The 14,532-nt window shown below is 29.2% G+C and overlaps 1 protein-coding gene across 2 annotated transcripts in view; it reads left to right on the top strand.

Annotated features, from left to right (window-relative positions):
* Positions 1 to 3,216: 3,216 nt before the first annotated feature.
* The window catches only part of LOC107439954 (uncharacterized), a 91,249-nt gene continuing 79,933 nt past the window's right edge, over positions 3,217 to 14,532 (top strand). Inside the window, exons 1-2 of one of the 2 annotated variants that reach the window (XM_087149840.1) lie at positions 3,217 to 3,642; positions 13,239 to 13,423. In XM_087149840.1, the coding sequence (XP_087005966.1) occupies positions 3,600 to 3,642; positions 13,239 to 13,423 (228 nt within the window). In that variant the 5' untranslated portion in view covers positions 3,217 to 3,599. Of the gene's footprint in view, positions 3,643 to 7,398; positions 7,531 to 13,238; positions 13,424 to 14,532 lie in introns of those variants that run through there. The other variant, XM_087149841.1, reaches the window with a different exon arrangement.

The following is a 14,532-nucleotide window of genomic DNA, read 5'->3' as shown; positions in this document are numbered from 1 at the left end:
AATCTTTCATTCTCATGGATCTGGGGGCTCCTGTGATATATCTGAGGAATTTATTTTGAGTGATCTCCAGTTTCTTTTTTTGACTGACAGTGGTTGTGCTCCATGCAGGGGCTGCGTAGCTGATGATCGGTCGAATACATTGGAGGTATAGGGTTCGTTTTGTTTTGAGAGATAGTTTTGAATTATAGTTTAATATTGGTTTCAGAGATCTATAGGCTCCTTGCGCTTTGCTAATAATATTTTTAATATGGGTATTCCAGTTTAAAGAACTAGTAAGAGTGACGCCTAGGTAGGTGGCCTTTCGAACTAGTGGTATTTCATCATTGAAAAGAGTAATATTTGGATAAATGACTTTCTTTTTACTTGATTTCCTAATAATTAGTAGTGAAGATTTAGTGGTGTTGATGGCTACCTTCCATTTTGTGCACCAGGCTTCGATATGAGGTATGATATTACTGAGATTAGTAACAGACTTCTTGGGATTTATTGATCTGCTCATAAGTGCTGTATCATCTGCGTAGAAGGCTGAGGTGATGTTTCTCATATTATTAAAATTTGGAAAGTCTGCCGAATAAATTAGGTAGAGCACAGGGCCGAGAATTGAACCTTGCGGAACTCCTGCTTTAATGTTTCTAGCGGAAGAAAATGCTGTATTGATCTTAATATGAAAAGTTCTGTTTGTCAGATAATTATTAATTAGTAGTATTAGATCTTTGGGGATATTGAAATTTATGAGCTTGTATACGAGGCCCTGATGCCAGACTCGGTCAAAATGTATTAAAACACAGCCTTAAATCTTATATCATTTATTATCTTTATTATTTTTACTGGTAATTTAAATTTTAACTTTAAGTTTCTTTTTGATTAAAAGTTATGGATTGTACAATTATACCGGTGTACTATATCTCCATAGCAAATGCATGCATGATGTCCATAGGCGTAGCATCGGAGAGGAGAAGGGGGCAATTTGCTTCTCAAATAATTTCTTAATCTCTTAATTTCTTCGGAGTTTTCTTAATGCTATTAATTTTCAAGAACTCCAAAACCTCCACTAGCTATTTTTTAATTTAAAAGTTCAAAAGCCTTAAAAAATTTTGACAGTTTATATATAATTGAACAAAATTATGTTATGATTATTATTTTTATGCAAAGGCTATCGTAAAAACTAGTTAAAGATAATTTCTTTAAAGTGGTTACAATTAGAACTCAATGATACAAAATATTAGAACAATCGAACAATTTTTCATTGAAACAAAATTTAATTAATATTTATTTATTTTTTCCTTATAAATTATAATTGTAGGTAGCGGCTATTTAAGCTCAGTTTGCGCACAATATAGCTTTGTTTAGTTGTTATTACTATTTATCAACACTTTACATTACTGTCAAAAGTATTTTAGTATCATTTTAATTGACTAGGAAGTTCCTCTCACAGGGTTCTCATGGTCTGGAAATTTTTTAAAGTGTCTCAAAAGAGAGATATATCTAGATGTTTCAAGCTATCACACACACAATAAATATTAAATTTGAAGGAAATATATGTAGTTTCAAAAAATACCAGGGGAAAAATTTCATAATTCGCAAATGAAAGATAAATTTAACCATTTTTCTGTACTCTTGAAAATTCTTAGCTACCACTCATTAAGCGTAAACATCGTTTCGTAAGCATAGCCTAAGCGGAGGAATGAACCGGAAGTTTTCTAAACTTCTTCCGGTTCTAGAAAGCTTGTTATTGTTAACATTCGGTCAACCATTAATAGAAAACGCATGAAAGGTTTTAAACAAATAATTCCAAGAAACTGAAGCGGTAAGATATTGCCTGATTACGAACTTTCAAAATACCTAAATAGGAAATAACAGTCGACATATTTCAAGCGCTTCAAAAACAGGAGCCCATTTTCAAGATTTGCAAAACGTGAATGCGAAGAAACAAAAGTGATTTGAAATGAAAAAAAATTGGATATTTACTATATTCCTTATCAGTGCGACCTCCACATCGGACAAGCTAGAATCGAATATCCATTAATAGAAAACGCATGAAAGGTTTTAAACAAATAATTCCAAGAAACTGAAGCGGTAAGATATTGCCTGATTACGAACTTTCAAAATACATAAATAGGAAATAACAGTCGACATATTTCAAGCGCTTCAAAAACAGGAGCCCATTTTCAAGATTTGCAAAACGTGAATGCGAAGAAACAAAAGTGATTTGAAATGAAAAAAAAATGGATATTTACTATATTCCTTATCAGTGCGACCTCCACATCGGACAAGCTAGAATCGCTTTAAAATTTAGTCTTTATTAGCAAGAGAGATGTGTGCGTTATGAACGAAAAATCATCATTTACTGCACATGGGTGGAATCTTGGGCATAAATTCAATTTCGACTCGGTCAAAATTATTTTCACCCCTGTCATATCTGCTCATCTTTATATCGTGGACTCTTGTCTTATTCATATGAATGCCACTCTTTCGTTAACGACATTAGTTTCTTACTACCTCTCCATGGCGCGTGGAGATGCATTTTACCCTGATTTGTGCTTCTACCCGTCTGTGGTTTTTCTTGTTCCGTTTTTCATTTTTTTTTCTCTCTCTTTCGGCTAATGTGGTTTTTCTTGTTCTGTTTTTCATTTTTTTTTCTCTCTCTTTCGGCTAATGTGGTTTTTCTAGTTTTGTTTATCCATTTTATTTTTCCTTTTTTTGGTATTTTATGTTTTTTTATTTCAAATCACTTTTGTTCCTTTTCATTCACGTCTGGCAAATCTTAAATATGAGCGAGTATTTTCGAAGCGCTGGAAACATGTCGACTGTTATTTCCTATTTGTATATTTTTAAAGGTAATTAATGAAATGCTTGTTTCACAAAATAAAGCCATTTCAATTAATCGCAACATTATGTAATTAGTTAATATTTTATTCATCATGTATTTGTCACTGTAATAATGATAAGTGGACAGTTAAATAAGTAAGTAATGATAAGCGAATAGCTAAATAAATAAGTAATGATGAGTGAACAGTTAAGAAATTATTACAATTGAACGTAATTGCGATTTCAGAACTTCAAATACTCTAAATGTAATCACGCTTCTTATCATTAGAAACATGAATTGAACAGCCTTAAAAAAGAAATAGTTCTTATCAAATTTTATCATGATATGGATGGCCTTTCCTTACGAACAAAAGTGTTATAAGACATGATAAGCTTGAAAAAAAAAATGAAACAAATCAATATGAATGAAAATGGCATAAGTACAATGACATGGCACAAATACATAATGGCATACATTTTAACAAAATGTGGCAATATTTTTTTTATTGATTAAATTAAGCGCTTTAAAATTGTTATGACCTATTCCAATTTTTTGAAGGAGAATAATTTTCTATTTTTTTTCTTAAAAAAAGATAAATAAAACAACTCGAAGACCAGATTTTTTTTTAAAAAAAAAAGAAAATCGTAGTATAATGTAACTTACACCATTTTCCCTATCTTTGAATGTTAATTACACAACTTCAAGAGATACAAGCTTGTAATTGCAATTTGATTTTTATAATAATTTTGAAGAGCAGCAGTGGTGAACTTGATTTGACAGAGGAACAAACATGCTGATTTCCATAATTGTATCTTTAATCTCTATTCCATTTGGTTTGTAGAATTATTATTTTATATTCTTACTGTACTTCAAATTTTCAATTTATCTCAGTGAAAACTGAAAAGGATTTTTCAATTAATGTTTTTCCTTTAGTTTTTTTAAATTGTTATGTCCCACCATGTTATTCAAATAATGAATTTTTTAATGAATATATATGAACATATGAATTTTTTAAGCATAATTAGCTATTTCGCACTTATTTATTTATTTATTGAAGTTGCAGTTTAATGAATGTATTTCTTTCTTTTTTTTATTTCACTGACTGTAACTTGCATAACTTCAAGAGAGACAAGTCTGTAGTTACAATTTGTCTAAAATTAGTAATTTGAGAGTAGCATTTGTGAGTTTGATGTTAGTTGGAACACACAGTGCTGACTTCGATAATAGTATCTTTAATCACTGTTTTCTTTGAGTGTAGAATTTTTATTTTTGTTTTTCATTTCTTAATATTTATCAAAACTTTAATGCATATCACAGAGAAATTGCATCGACTTTTTTTATAAAACTAAATGCATTTGAATGAATTCAAATAGTTCTATTAGGGGATGTCCATAAACGATATCACAATTTGAAAAAAATAATAATTGTGACCTTTTCCTCCCTTTTGTCACACTTTAATATACCCTACTCTCTTACATTAAACGAATCAATATTAGCAATACAGAGACAAAACACGAGTTATTATATTTTATTACAAATATTATATTATATAATTATATGTATGTATATAATATATGCATGCTCTGTCTCTTGAGCCATTGCAGCTCATTAACTACTATGGGCACTGTTGGTGGTCAGCCTACCGGGATTGATATTATTGAAAATATATATATATATATATATATATATATATATATATATATATATATATATATATATATATATATATATATATATATATATATATATATATATATATATATATATATATATATATATATATATATATATATATATATATATATATATATATATATATATATATATATATATATATATATATATATATATATATATATATATATATATAAATATATATATATATATATATATATATATATATATATATATATATATATATATATATATATATATATATATATATATATATATGTATTATATATATATTTATAAATGGGTCATTCTCACTGAAAAGGTATGAATAGATCAAAATTTTTTCTAAAATTAAAGTAATTAAAAAAGTGATAAAAATTACATAAATGCCTTTATTTATTTATGTTATACGTCCTTATAATAATGGTCAAGTTTTCTATTTTATTTTTTACCAGATTTAAAATATTTTAAATTCTGCCTTGTCCACGGAGGAGACATTTTATGTTATAAAATATAAAATGTCAATGAAGACTAATTCATTAATTATTGGGTACAACTGATATGAGTTTAACATTAATAAGTAAATAATAAAATATTTCATTATTAGAGATAGAGCTACTTCCGATTAATCATGCTGCTATGAAAGGGAACATCCATTTTTAACCTAGGTGTACAATTTTTTAAGTAACTCTTACTGAATATTAATAAATTGAAATGTAAAGACTGTTGAAATAAAAATTCAGACTCCACATGAAAGTTGAGGGTACTCTTTTATGAACATTTTATGCAAGTTAAACATACTGTCATCCAAATAACGTTTTTGTTCTTTCTCTTTTCTTCATGTTATTATTTCTTTTTTTCCTGGGCACAAGCGGCTTGCTCTATCAATTTCTAGAAATTTAAGTACAATTAATCACAATTTTTCTGTTAAATATTTTTCTGATACAGATTTTAAAGTTTCTTGCTCTTTTATTCTTATTTTTACTTACTTCAAACAATATAGGGTTTTCTTTTAATTTCTGTCTAGCTTGTCTCATACTAAGTTTTTTCTGTTCCTTTCTCTTTTGCATTTGAACATTTGATTGCTTTCTTTTTTACATTTTGGTTTTGCCATTTTTTTCCTAAAATATGAAGAGAAAATAAATGTTAAACATCACAGAAATTATTCAGAAAAATTGCCACTATTTACGATTGTACGAAAATATTCCGATAAGAAAAAGTTAAACTTAATTGATTTTCTTTAAAAATACAAACAAATTAACACATTCGTTCCATTTTAAAAAATAGTTTTTTTAATTATTAAAATTGTATTATGGCTATCTAACACATTGTATCTTCTACTGACTGTGTCTTCTTCTCCGTGGACTTGTTATGTCCACGGAGGAGACAAAAACTAGTTCTTGAATTTTACTGATTTTTGATTTTAAAGTTACAAAAATGGCGCAGTTCTTTTTATTAAATATGCTATTTTTGAAATGTAAAATTCATCTATCAAAAATAAAATAATTTTCTCTTACCTTCTTTATGATGTCCTCGGAGTATACCGTGAGAACTTTGCCAAACCCCGTTTGAACACAACAATCCAAAACTGACACCAAAGAGAACAAAAACAACTGATAGTTGACATTAGAAAATAGAATGGTTACCTTTCACAGCAGCTGTCTTGCAGGGATTTCGCATATGCTGCCCTTTATTGCGTATTTACCGAACTTTATTAATTGTCCATGGAGGGAGATTTCATTTTTGATGGACAAAGTTTATTAGTCATTCATTTTATGACAATAAATTTTTTAAAAAAAATATTAAATAAAAAGTTACTATAAACATTTAACTAGTTAAAACTACAAAAATCATTAAAATAACATTTAAATTGTTTAACAGCCATTAAAAAATATTTTGTATCACAGACGCAGGGACGTCCACGGAGAGAATTTTGAAGTTATGTTTATTAAAAAATAAGAATGAAATATTAAATACATTCAGCAGAAATGCATATGATTTGTTAATTAGAACTTTACGAAAAATGATGAAGAAAAATATTAAGAAATCTGCTGTATGTCCTAATATTTATTACTAAGGGACTTAAAAAAATCACCATTTTGTGAGATTGACCCATTTATATATTATGTATATAATGTTATGTACATATATATATATATATATATATATATATATATATATATATATATATATATATATATATATATATATATATATATATATATATATATATATATATATATATATATATATAATATTATATTACCAATTATATTTTTAAACTTTGAATATGGGTTTTAATGGAATTTTTGAGATGACAGTAACAATCATTAAATGAGTACTTTTTTTCAAGAAAAAAAATATAAACGCTAATGCAAAAATATTTAGTGTGCTAATTTTAAATGTCGTACCTATAAACAAAATATGTGAAATTACCCCTTCAACTTCAACCTGTTTTTCACAAAATGTCACACGCACACACACACACACACACACACACACACACACACACACACACACACACACACACACACACACACACACACACACACACACACACACACACACACACACACACACACATATATATATATATATATGTATATATATATATATATATATATATATATATATATATATATATAAATATATATATATATATATATATATATATATATATATATATATATATATATATATATATATATATATATATATATATATATATATATATATATATATATATATATATATATACCCCATCATCGTTTGTGGACGAATCCTTGCCGTTTTTTAGATGACTGTGAATTTGAGAATTTTTTAAAAAAAAATGCTCTGATCATGATTTTAAACGAAGACAACAAGACTTACATCATTTTTTCCCTATCTCTGATTTCAACTTATATAACTTCTAGAAAGAGAGACAAGTTTGTATTTACAATATGCCTTTCATAATTATTTTGGTGAGCAGCAGTAGTGAGTTTGACGTGACTGGGAGAAAAACATGTTAATCTCAATAATCGTATTTTTAATCTCAGTTCCTTTCGGTAAGTAGAGTTACTATTTTTATTATCATTTATGAAATATACATAAATGTTATTTAGTCAGAATAGTGGTTGAAAGAGGCATGCTAATTTCAGTTTGTATATGATCGTTTTTGCTTATGTGTGTGTGAGTTTTCATTAAATGGGTCATTCTCACAAAAAGGTGATTTTTTAAGTCCCTGAGTAATAAATATTAGGAAATACAGCAGATTTCTTAATATTTTTCTTTATCATTTTTCGTGAAGTTCTTAACTAAAAATTCATATGCATTTCTGCTAAATGTAATTAATATTTCATTCTTATTTTTTAATAAACATGACTTCAAAATCCCCTCCATGGACGTCCCTACGTCTGTGGCACAAAATAATTTTTAATGCCTGTTAAACAATTTAAATGTTATTTTAATGATTTTTGTAGTTTTACCTAGTTAAATGTTTATAGTTACTTTTTATTTAATATTTTAAAAAAAAAATTATTTTCATAAAATAAATGACTAGTAAACTTTGTCCATCAAAAATGATGTCTCCCTTCATGGACAATTAATATAGTTCTGTAAATAAGCAATAAAGGGCAGCATATGCGAAATCCCTATAAGACAGCTGCTGGGAGGGGTAATCATTCCATTTTCTAATGTTAAATATCAGTTGTTTTTGTTCTCTTTGGTGTCAGTTTTGGATTGTTGTGTTCAACTGGGGTTTGGCAAAGTTCTCACCGTATACTCCGTGGACATCATAAAGAAGGTAAGAGAAAATTATTTTATTTTTGATGGATGAATTTTAGATTGCAAAAATAGTATATTTAACAAAAAGAACTGCCCCATTTTTGTAACTTTAAAATTAAAAATCAGAAAAATTCAAGAACTAGTTTTTGTCTCCTCCGTGGACGTCCCCTCCGTGGACATAACAAGTCCACGGAGGAGAAGACACAGTCAATGTAAGAGACAATGTGTTAAATAATCATAATACAATTTTAATAATTGAAAAACTATTTTCTTTTAATTGATATTTTTTAAAATGGAACAAATGTGTTAATTTGTTTCTATTTTTAAAGAAAATCAATTAAGTTTAACTTTTTCTTATCGGAGAAGTAAATATTGGCAATTTTTCTAAATTATTTCTGTGATGTTTAACATTTTCTTTCTCTTCAAATTTTAGGAAAAAAATTGCAAAACCAAAATTTAAGAAAAGAAAGCAATCAAATGTTCAAATGCAAAAGAGAAGGGAACAGAAAAAACTTAGTATGAGACAAGCTAGACAGAAATTAAAAGAAAACCCTATATTGTTTGAAGAAAGTTAAAAAAAAAAAAAAAAAAAAGAGCAAGAAACTTTAAAATTTGTATCAGAAAAAGATTTAACAGAAAAATCGTGATTAAATGTACTTAAATTTCTAGAAATTGATAGATCAAGCCGTTTGCGCCCAGGGAAAAAAGAAACAATAACAAGAAGAAAAGAAAAAAAAACAAAAACGTTATTTGGATGACAGTATGTTTAACTTGCATAAAATGGTCACAAAAAAGTACTCTCAACACTCAACTTTCAAGTGGAGTCTGAATTTTTATTTCAATAGTCTTTACATTTTAATTTATTAATATTCAGTAAGAGTTACTTAAGAAATTGCACACCTAGGTTAAAAATGGATGTTTCCTTTCATAGCAGCATGATTAATCGGAAGTAGCTCTATCTCTAATAATGAAATATTTTATTATTTACTTATTAATGTTAAACTCATATCAGTTGTACCCAATAATTAATGAATTAGTCTTCATTGACATTTTATAACATAAAATGTCTCCTCCGTTGACTATTACATCTCCTCCGTGGACAAGGCAGAATTTAAAATATTTTAAATCTTGTAAAAAATAAAATAGAAAACTTGACCATTATTATAAGGTCATATAACAAAAATAAATAAAGGCATTTATGTAATTTTTATCACTTTTTTAATTACTTTAATTTAAGAAATTTTTTTAGTCAATTTATACCTTTTTAGTGAGAATGACCGAAATAAAAGTTTCTAAAAACTTCTTTAATAAATAAATTCTCTTGTTTAATATTAAAAAAACACTTTTAACGTTAAAAAGATTTAGAGTTTTGTGAAAATTATTCACCAAGTGTTGGCAAAAATACATGGATAAAATAAATTTAGAACTAAAAATACTTGTGGAAAGATGATGTGCAGTACCATAAAATGAATCAGTCACGATTTCGTGAGCTGTGAATATGTTAATGAATGTTTAATCTGACTTTTTACATTTTTTAAAAAAAGTTTCAAGGTTTTATTTTTTTTTCTAATTTAATTTGTTCATGTTTAGGATAAAGTTATCAATACAGTCAATTACAGTGTTTAGGGCTAGCTGCACAATGGGCTATTGGCGACGGTCTGGGAAGCATCCCCGAGGACGATCCGAAGACATTCCATCACAATTTTGATCCTCTGCAGGGGGGGGGGGGCACGCCCTCTTCGGTAGCCCGATAGCCTACACGCGAAGTCGAGCACTTTGCTGTAGAACAGTTTTAACGAGGATCAATACAGCACACCCTCGGTCCCTACGAAGACTGATCCAAGAGGTCACCCAATCGCACACTGACCGCAGTTAGTGATGCTTGAGTTCGGTGATCTGCTGGGAACCGTGTCTTAACGATCAGTCCACTGCGGGACATATATAAAAGTAGTGAAACTACTGTAGTTGCAACGGGTTTTCGTAGTTTGTAGTGTAGTGTGATACTTTTCATAAGAAGTAGTGTAATGCAAAACTACAATAACTTGTAGAGATTTCTGACAAATACTTTTATCGTAAGCATAGTAAAGAAACAGGGTTCAAACGCCACTAATGTTTCGTATCTGATTAGTACGCATCTTCGTGGGTCTGTCAACGGATTCATCGAGAATTCCCTGGTGGCCGAGCGTTAATAAGAATTACGCCTGATACTTCAAAGCAGTAAGTTTATATCATTAATTCAGACAGTATAATGACTAACACATAAACTAGACATTGCGAATAATGGCTGGTATATCATTTTGGCCATACCTTCAAATGCAAATGTATGAACTTAATGAAACTGTAATAAAAGCACTTGAGGTCAATTCAGTTGAAGTAAACCTATGTTCTTTGTAATTTTCAACGCACGCTATTTCTTGGAGGAATTACAAAAACATTATATACTTAACGAAATTGTAAATTTTAAGCAATTTATTTACCAGTATTTCTGAAATTCTGTTTTCGCTGTCGAGATATTAAGGGTAAAAAGAACAAGAAATGGTTTAGATTAACAAAGTGATGGCTCTTGTGAAAAAGATTTAATATTTCTTAGCAATTCTCTCTTTCTAAATAAGCCGATTTTTATTCAAAACTATTTTGAACATGGGTGTAAATTAAGTTCTTCAACAAAGTGAGTCTCAGAAAAGTATACACTACATTACGAAAGTAGTTTGTAGTTACATTTTAAAAAAAAGTAGTTGAAGTTAAGCACCTTTAAAATTGACTACACTGCGAACGCTACTTGTAGTCACAGAATTTAAAAAAAAAAAAAAAATTACTGAAGTTTACTACCTTTAACCCTTTCGCGCCGACTGTCACGAATACGTGCCAGCATAACACCGAATCAATCAGTGTAAAAAGATAAAACTGGTAATCAAAGTAATTCCATAGCAGTTTATTTGAGGGCTGGGTTATAATTGTTTGATTTATTTAATTCACCATTACTTTAGTTCAAAAAAAAGTAATTAGTTATACTTTTAACTAACATTGATTATATATATGATTAAACTAACAATAATTAAAGTGAAAGCAAAGTAAGTCTGTCAAATTAGCAATTCCTACATTTAAGTTACCTTTTTTTATTTATTTGCATCCTGATTCTGATTTTGTACGAATGCTTTTGTGAATCACCCGTCCCCAAGGGGTTAAAGTTGACTGCATTTCGTAAGCAGTTTGAATTCACTCATTTTTAAAAAAAGTAGTTGAATTTAACTTCATTTTTGTAATAAAATAGTTAAGTATGAAAAAAACTGTCTTTTCGACCGCTGGTCAACTACAGAGGGTTAATTTATTTAAAAATTTAATTAAAAATCGTATTAAGAATGAAAACAAAATAACTGTTTTCCTGGCGTAAATGAGAAAATCGTTATATTCAGAATGTATTTCATTTTTATAAGTGGTATTTCAAAATGTAATTCTTCTTAAAGTATTAAATCTGGTAATGAAACAAAAAGTTATTCAAGATCATTCGTTTTTCTTCCGTAACTTTTTGACTTTTGAGAAGTTGATAACTCTGTAATAAACATTCAATCATAAACTTTTCCATTTTTTTAATCTCATTGCAAACTTTGAATGACATTGACAGAGACGAGCCAGTTTCCTTATCATATTCAATTAAACATAACGTCATAGTTTGAAGTTATTTAGCTAATCCGGATTTGAATTTCGCATTTAATATAAAGTGCATTAACAATTTTTGAACTTTGAATTTTGATTATGTTAATTGCGTACGTGCAGTTCAAGAAGAAGAAGATCACTGATGCCCAGATGCAAGACCTCTGACGTCAGCGCCAGCTGATCGTTTATAAGCAAAATGGCGTGTTGAAATTAAGCTTCTTCACGCAAGTTAGAATGTTAATTATCATGAATTTAATTAAATACAGTTAATTAAATACAATATATAGTGAAAGGATTTAAATCTTTGTGAAAGTATCTTGTGAAAGAATATAGAATATGTCATTTAAATGAAACGATACTTGACGAGCTTGTCTTACTCGAAATAGAATGGAAATAACAGTTCTAACATAAGCAAATTCCACGTTTCAACAACCAATCAGGATCGAGATTCACACACTACGTCACTTGCAGGTATCCATCACTAGGAATTTTATTTTCCGTTATCGTTGGCATGTAAATTTGCGTTCTCATAACTATTTTATTAAGTATATTCTGATACTATTTCTGTTTGAAAAATGTCACAGTCGTTTGAAAAAGTGATATTTTTAAATCATATTTTGTTCCATTATTCACCCTTTTCTTCAAAAGGATTTTATAAGAAAGATCGTATTTGTTCAATTTTCACTCGAATTGAAATCGACGAAGACCTTACTAAAAGTCAGCAAAAAGAAATTTCACTGATTACGCTTTCATTTAACAAGAATTTCAGAATCAGCCATACCACTTTTAAGAAAGACTTTTGAAAAAAGGCGTTTTATAAGACCATTTCCACTGAATAACTTTTTGGTATTCGTAAAATCAATACCGTGATTAAAATCTCTGCATACAAACACAATGTTAATCTTAGGAAACTGAAGACTGAAAATATACTTGTCAATAGATATAAGTCCCGTAGTGGACAGATCGTAAAGACACGATTTCCAGTAGAACACCAAAGTCAAGCATCACTGGCTGCGGTCAGTAAGCAGGTAGGCGACAACTTTGATCAGCTTGCGTAGGGATCGAGGTTGAGCGGTATCGGTCCTCGTTAAACTGTTCTACAGTAAAGTGCTCGATTTTGCGACTTTCAAAATAAGCGTAGACAGAGCTGGCGTTAGATATGCTAAACTTAACCTAACAGTCATGAGTAACAGTTGCAAACTCACAGCAGTTATAAAAATAGCATATTATTCGCAAGAAAAGCATAATTTGATAGTACGACTGAGCCATCGAAAAACAGTAAAAGTGATGAACACTGATCACTCCATCACCTTTATTTTTTATATTTTTTTTGCAGAAATTCTTTACTGGATTAAGTGGATTGTTGCATATATAGCTGTTCGGATATACAATGCAAAACATCGTAGAAGATTTGATTTGTATAAACCAACTGCAATTGATGATCCTGAAAAAGTGGGTTTTCTTGTTCCCCAATTAGAAACTGAACTAGAATCACCTCAATCGGAGACCAATTTACTAGAGGTAAGAACCTATAGAGTTTTTATACGGGCAGTTCTAAAAATATGGGAGCACAATACAAGTCTAAACTCTAGGCTTTAAGTCTAGTTTTAAGCTTTGGAAGGAAATTAATAATTCTCTCTAATAGCAAGAGTTAACACAAATTATGGTATAAGTTCATTTTAAATAACTTAAATGTTTTTTTCCAACTATAATTTTCAATTATGAACATTCACGGTGTTGACTGAGCCAATGTTAATATTTATAATTTTAGCCTAAAGTATTTTTTTAAATTTATTTTATGACCGCCATTGAACAACCGACCCAATTTTTGGGTTTACGACTACTAATGCTCAACGCCGTAGCCTTGTAATTTTGAACCAATCCAGAAGACAAGGAAACTCCTGGATCAGTAATCCCAGAGGTATTGATTTGTTGTGGGAACATGGAGGACTTTGAGACTCGAAAGATTTAGCGTGCATCATTCACCATTTACTACACGGGAGCCTAAAGTATTAAGGTGTTCATGATATAAAGCATCCTATGGTGGTTAAAGCGGTCTACTGCGAACCCAGAAGTCCTTGGTTCGTTTCCTGCCAGCAGCCATTTAACAACTCTTTCAAGCACACTCTCCTCCGTTTTGATTACCAAACCTCGAACACGCAACGCCTCTGCCTCATTTTTCAACAGATTTACAATAACAAGGGCCGAACTGCAGTGGAATGGTGTCTTCTCCCCACATACAAATATATATATATATATATATATATATCACTAAAATCATCACAGTCTTTATCTCCTAATCGGAGCTGTTCTTAACATCAATCTTAAAGCCTACAGCCATGTTGAACCAATAAGCAGTAAATAATATAAACAATAAACGTCTAAATTAAAGTAATATCCAATGAGAAAATGGGTCTTGCTCTAGATTTTTCATATCCGCTCTCTTTTCGACTTTATACCATAGTCACAAATAAAGAATTGTAACTGTTATAAAAATCAGGTTAACATAAGCACTAGTGAAAAAGCAGCATATCATGATCAAATAAAAAAATAGTAGAATATAGTTTTGGAGCTTCTTGGAGTTGATTTTTTATCCAGACTGAGTTTTTTCTTTATAAATAAGGAATCTG

The sequence above is a fragment of the Parasteatoda tepidariorum genome, chromosome 8 (assembly GCF_982258835.1).
Source record: "Parasteatoda tepidariorum strain Cologne lab strain chromosome 8, Ptep-v5.0, whole genome shotgun sequence".
Classification (NCBI taxonomy): Eukaryota; Metazoa; Arthropoda; class Arachnida; order Araneae; family Theridiidae; genus Parasteatoda; species Parasteatoda tepidariorum.
This window is presented reverse-complemented; position numbering and strand designations above follow the sequence as displayed.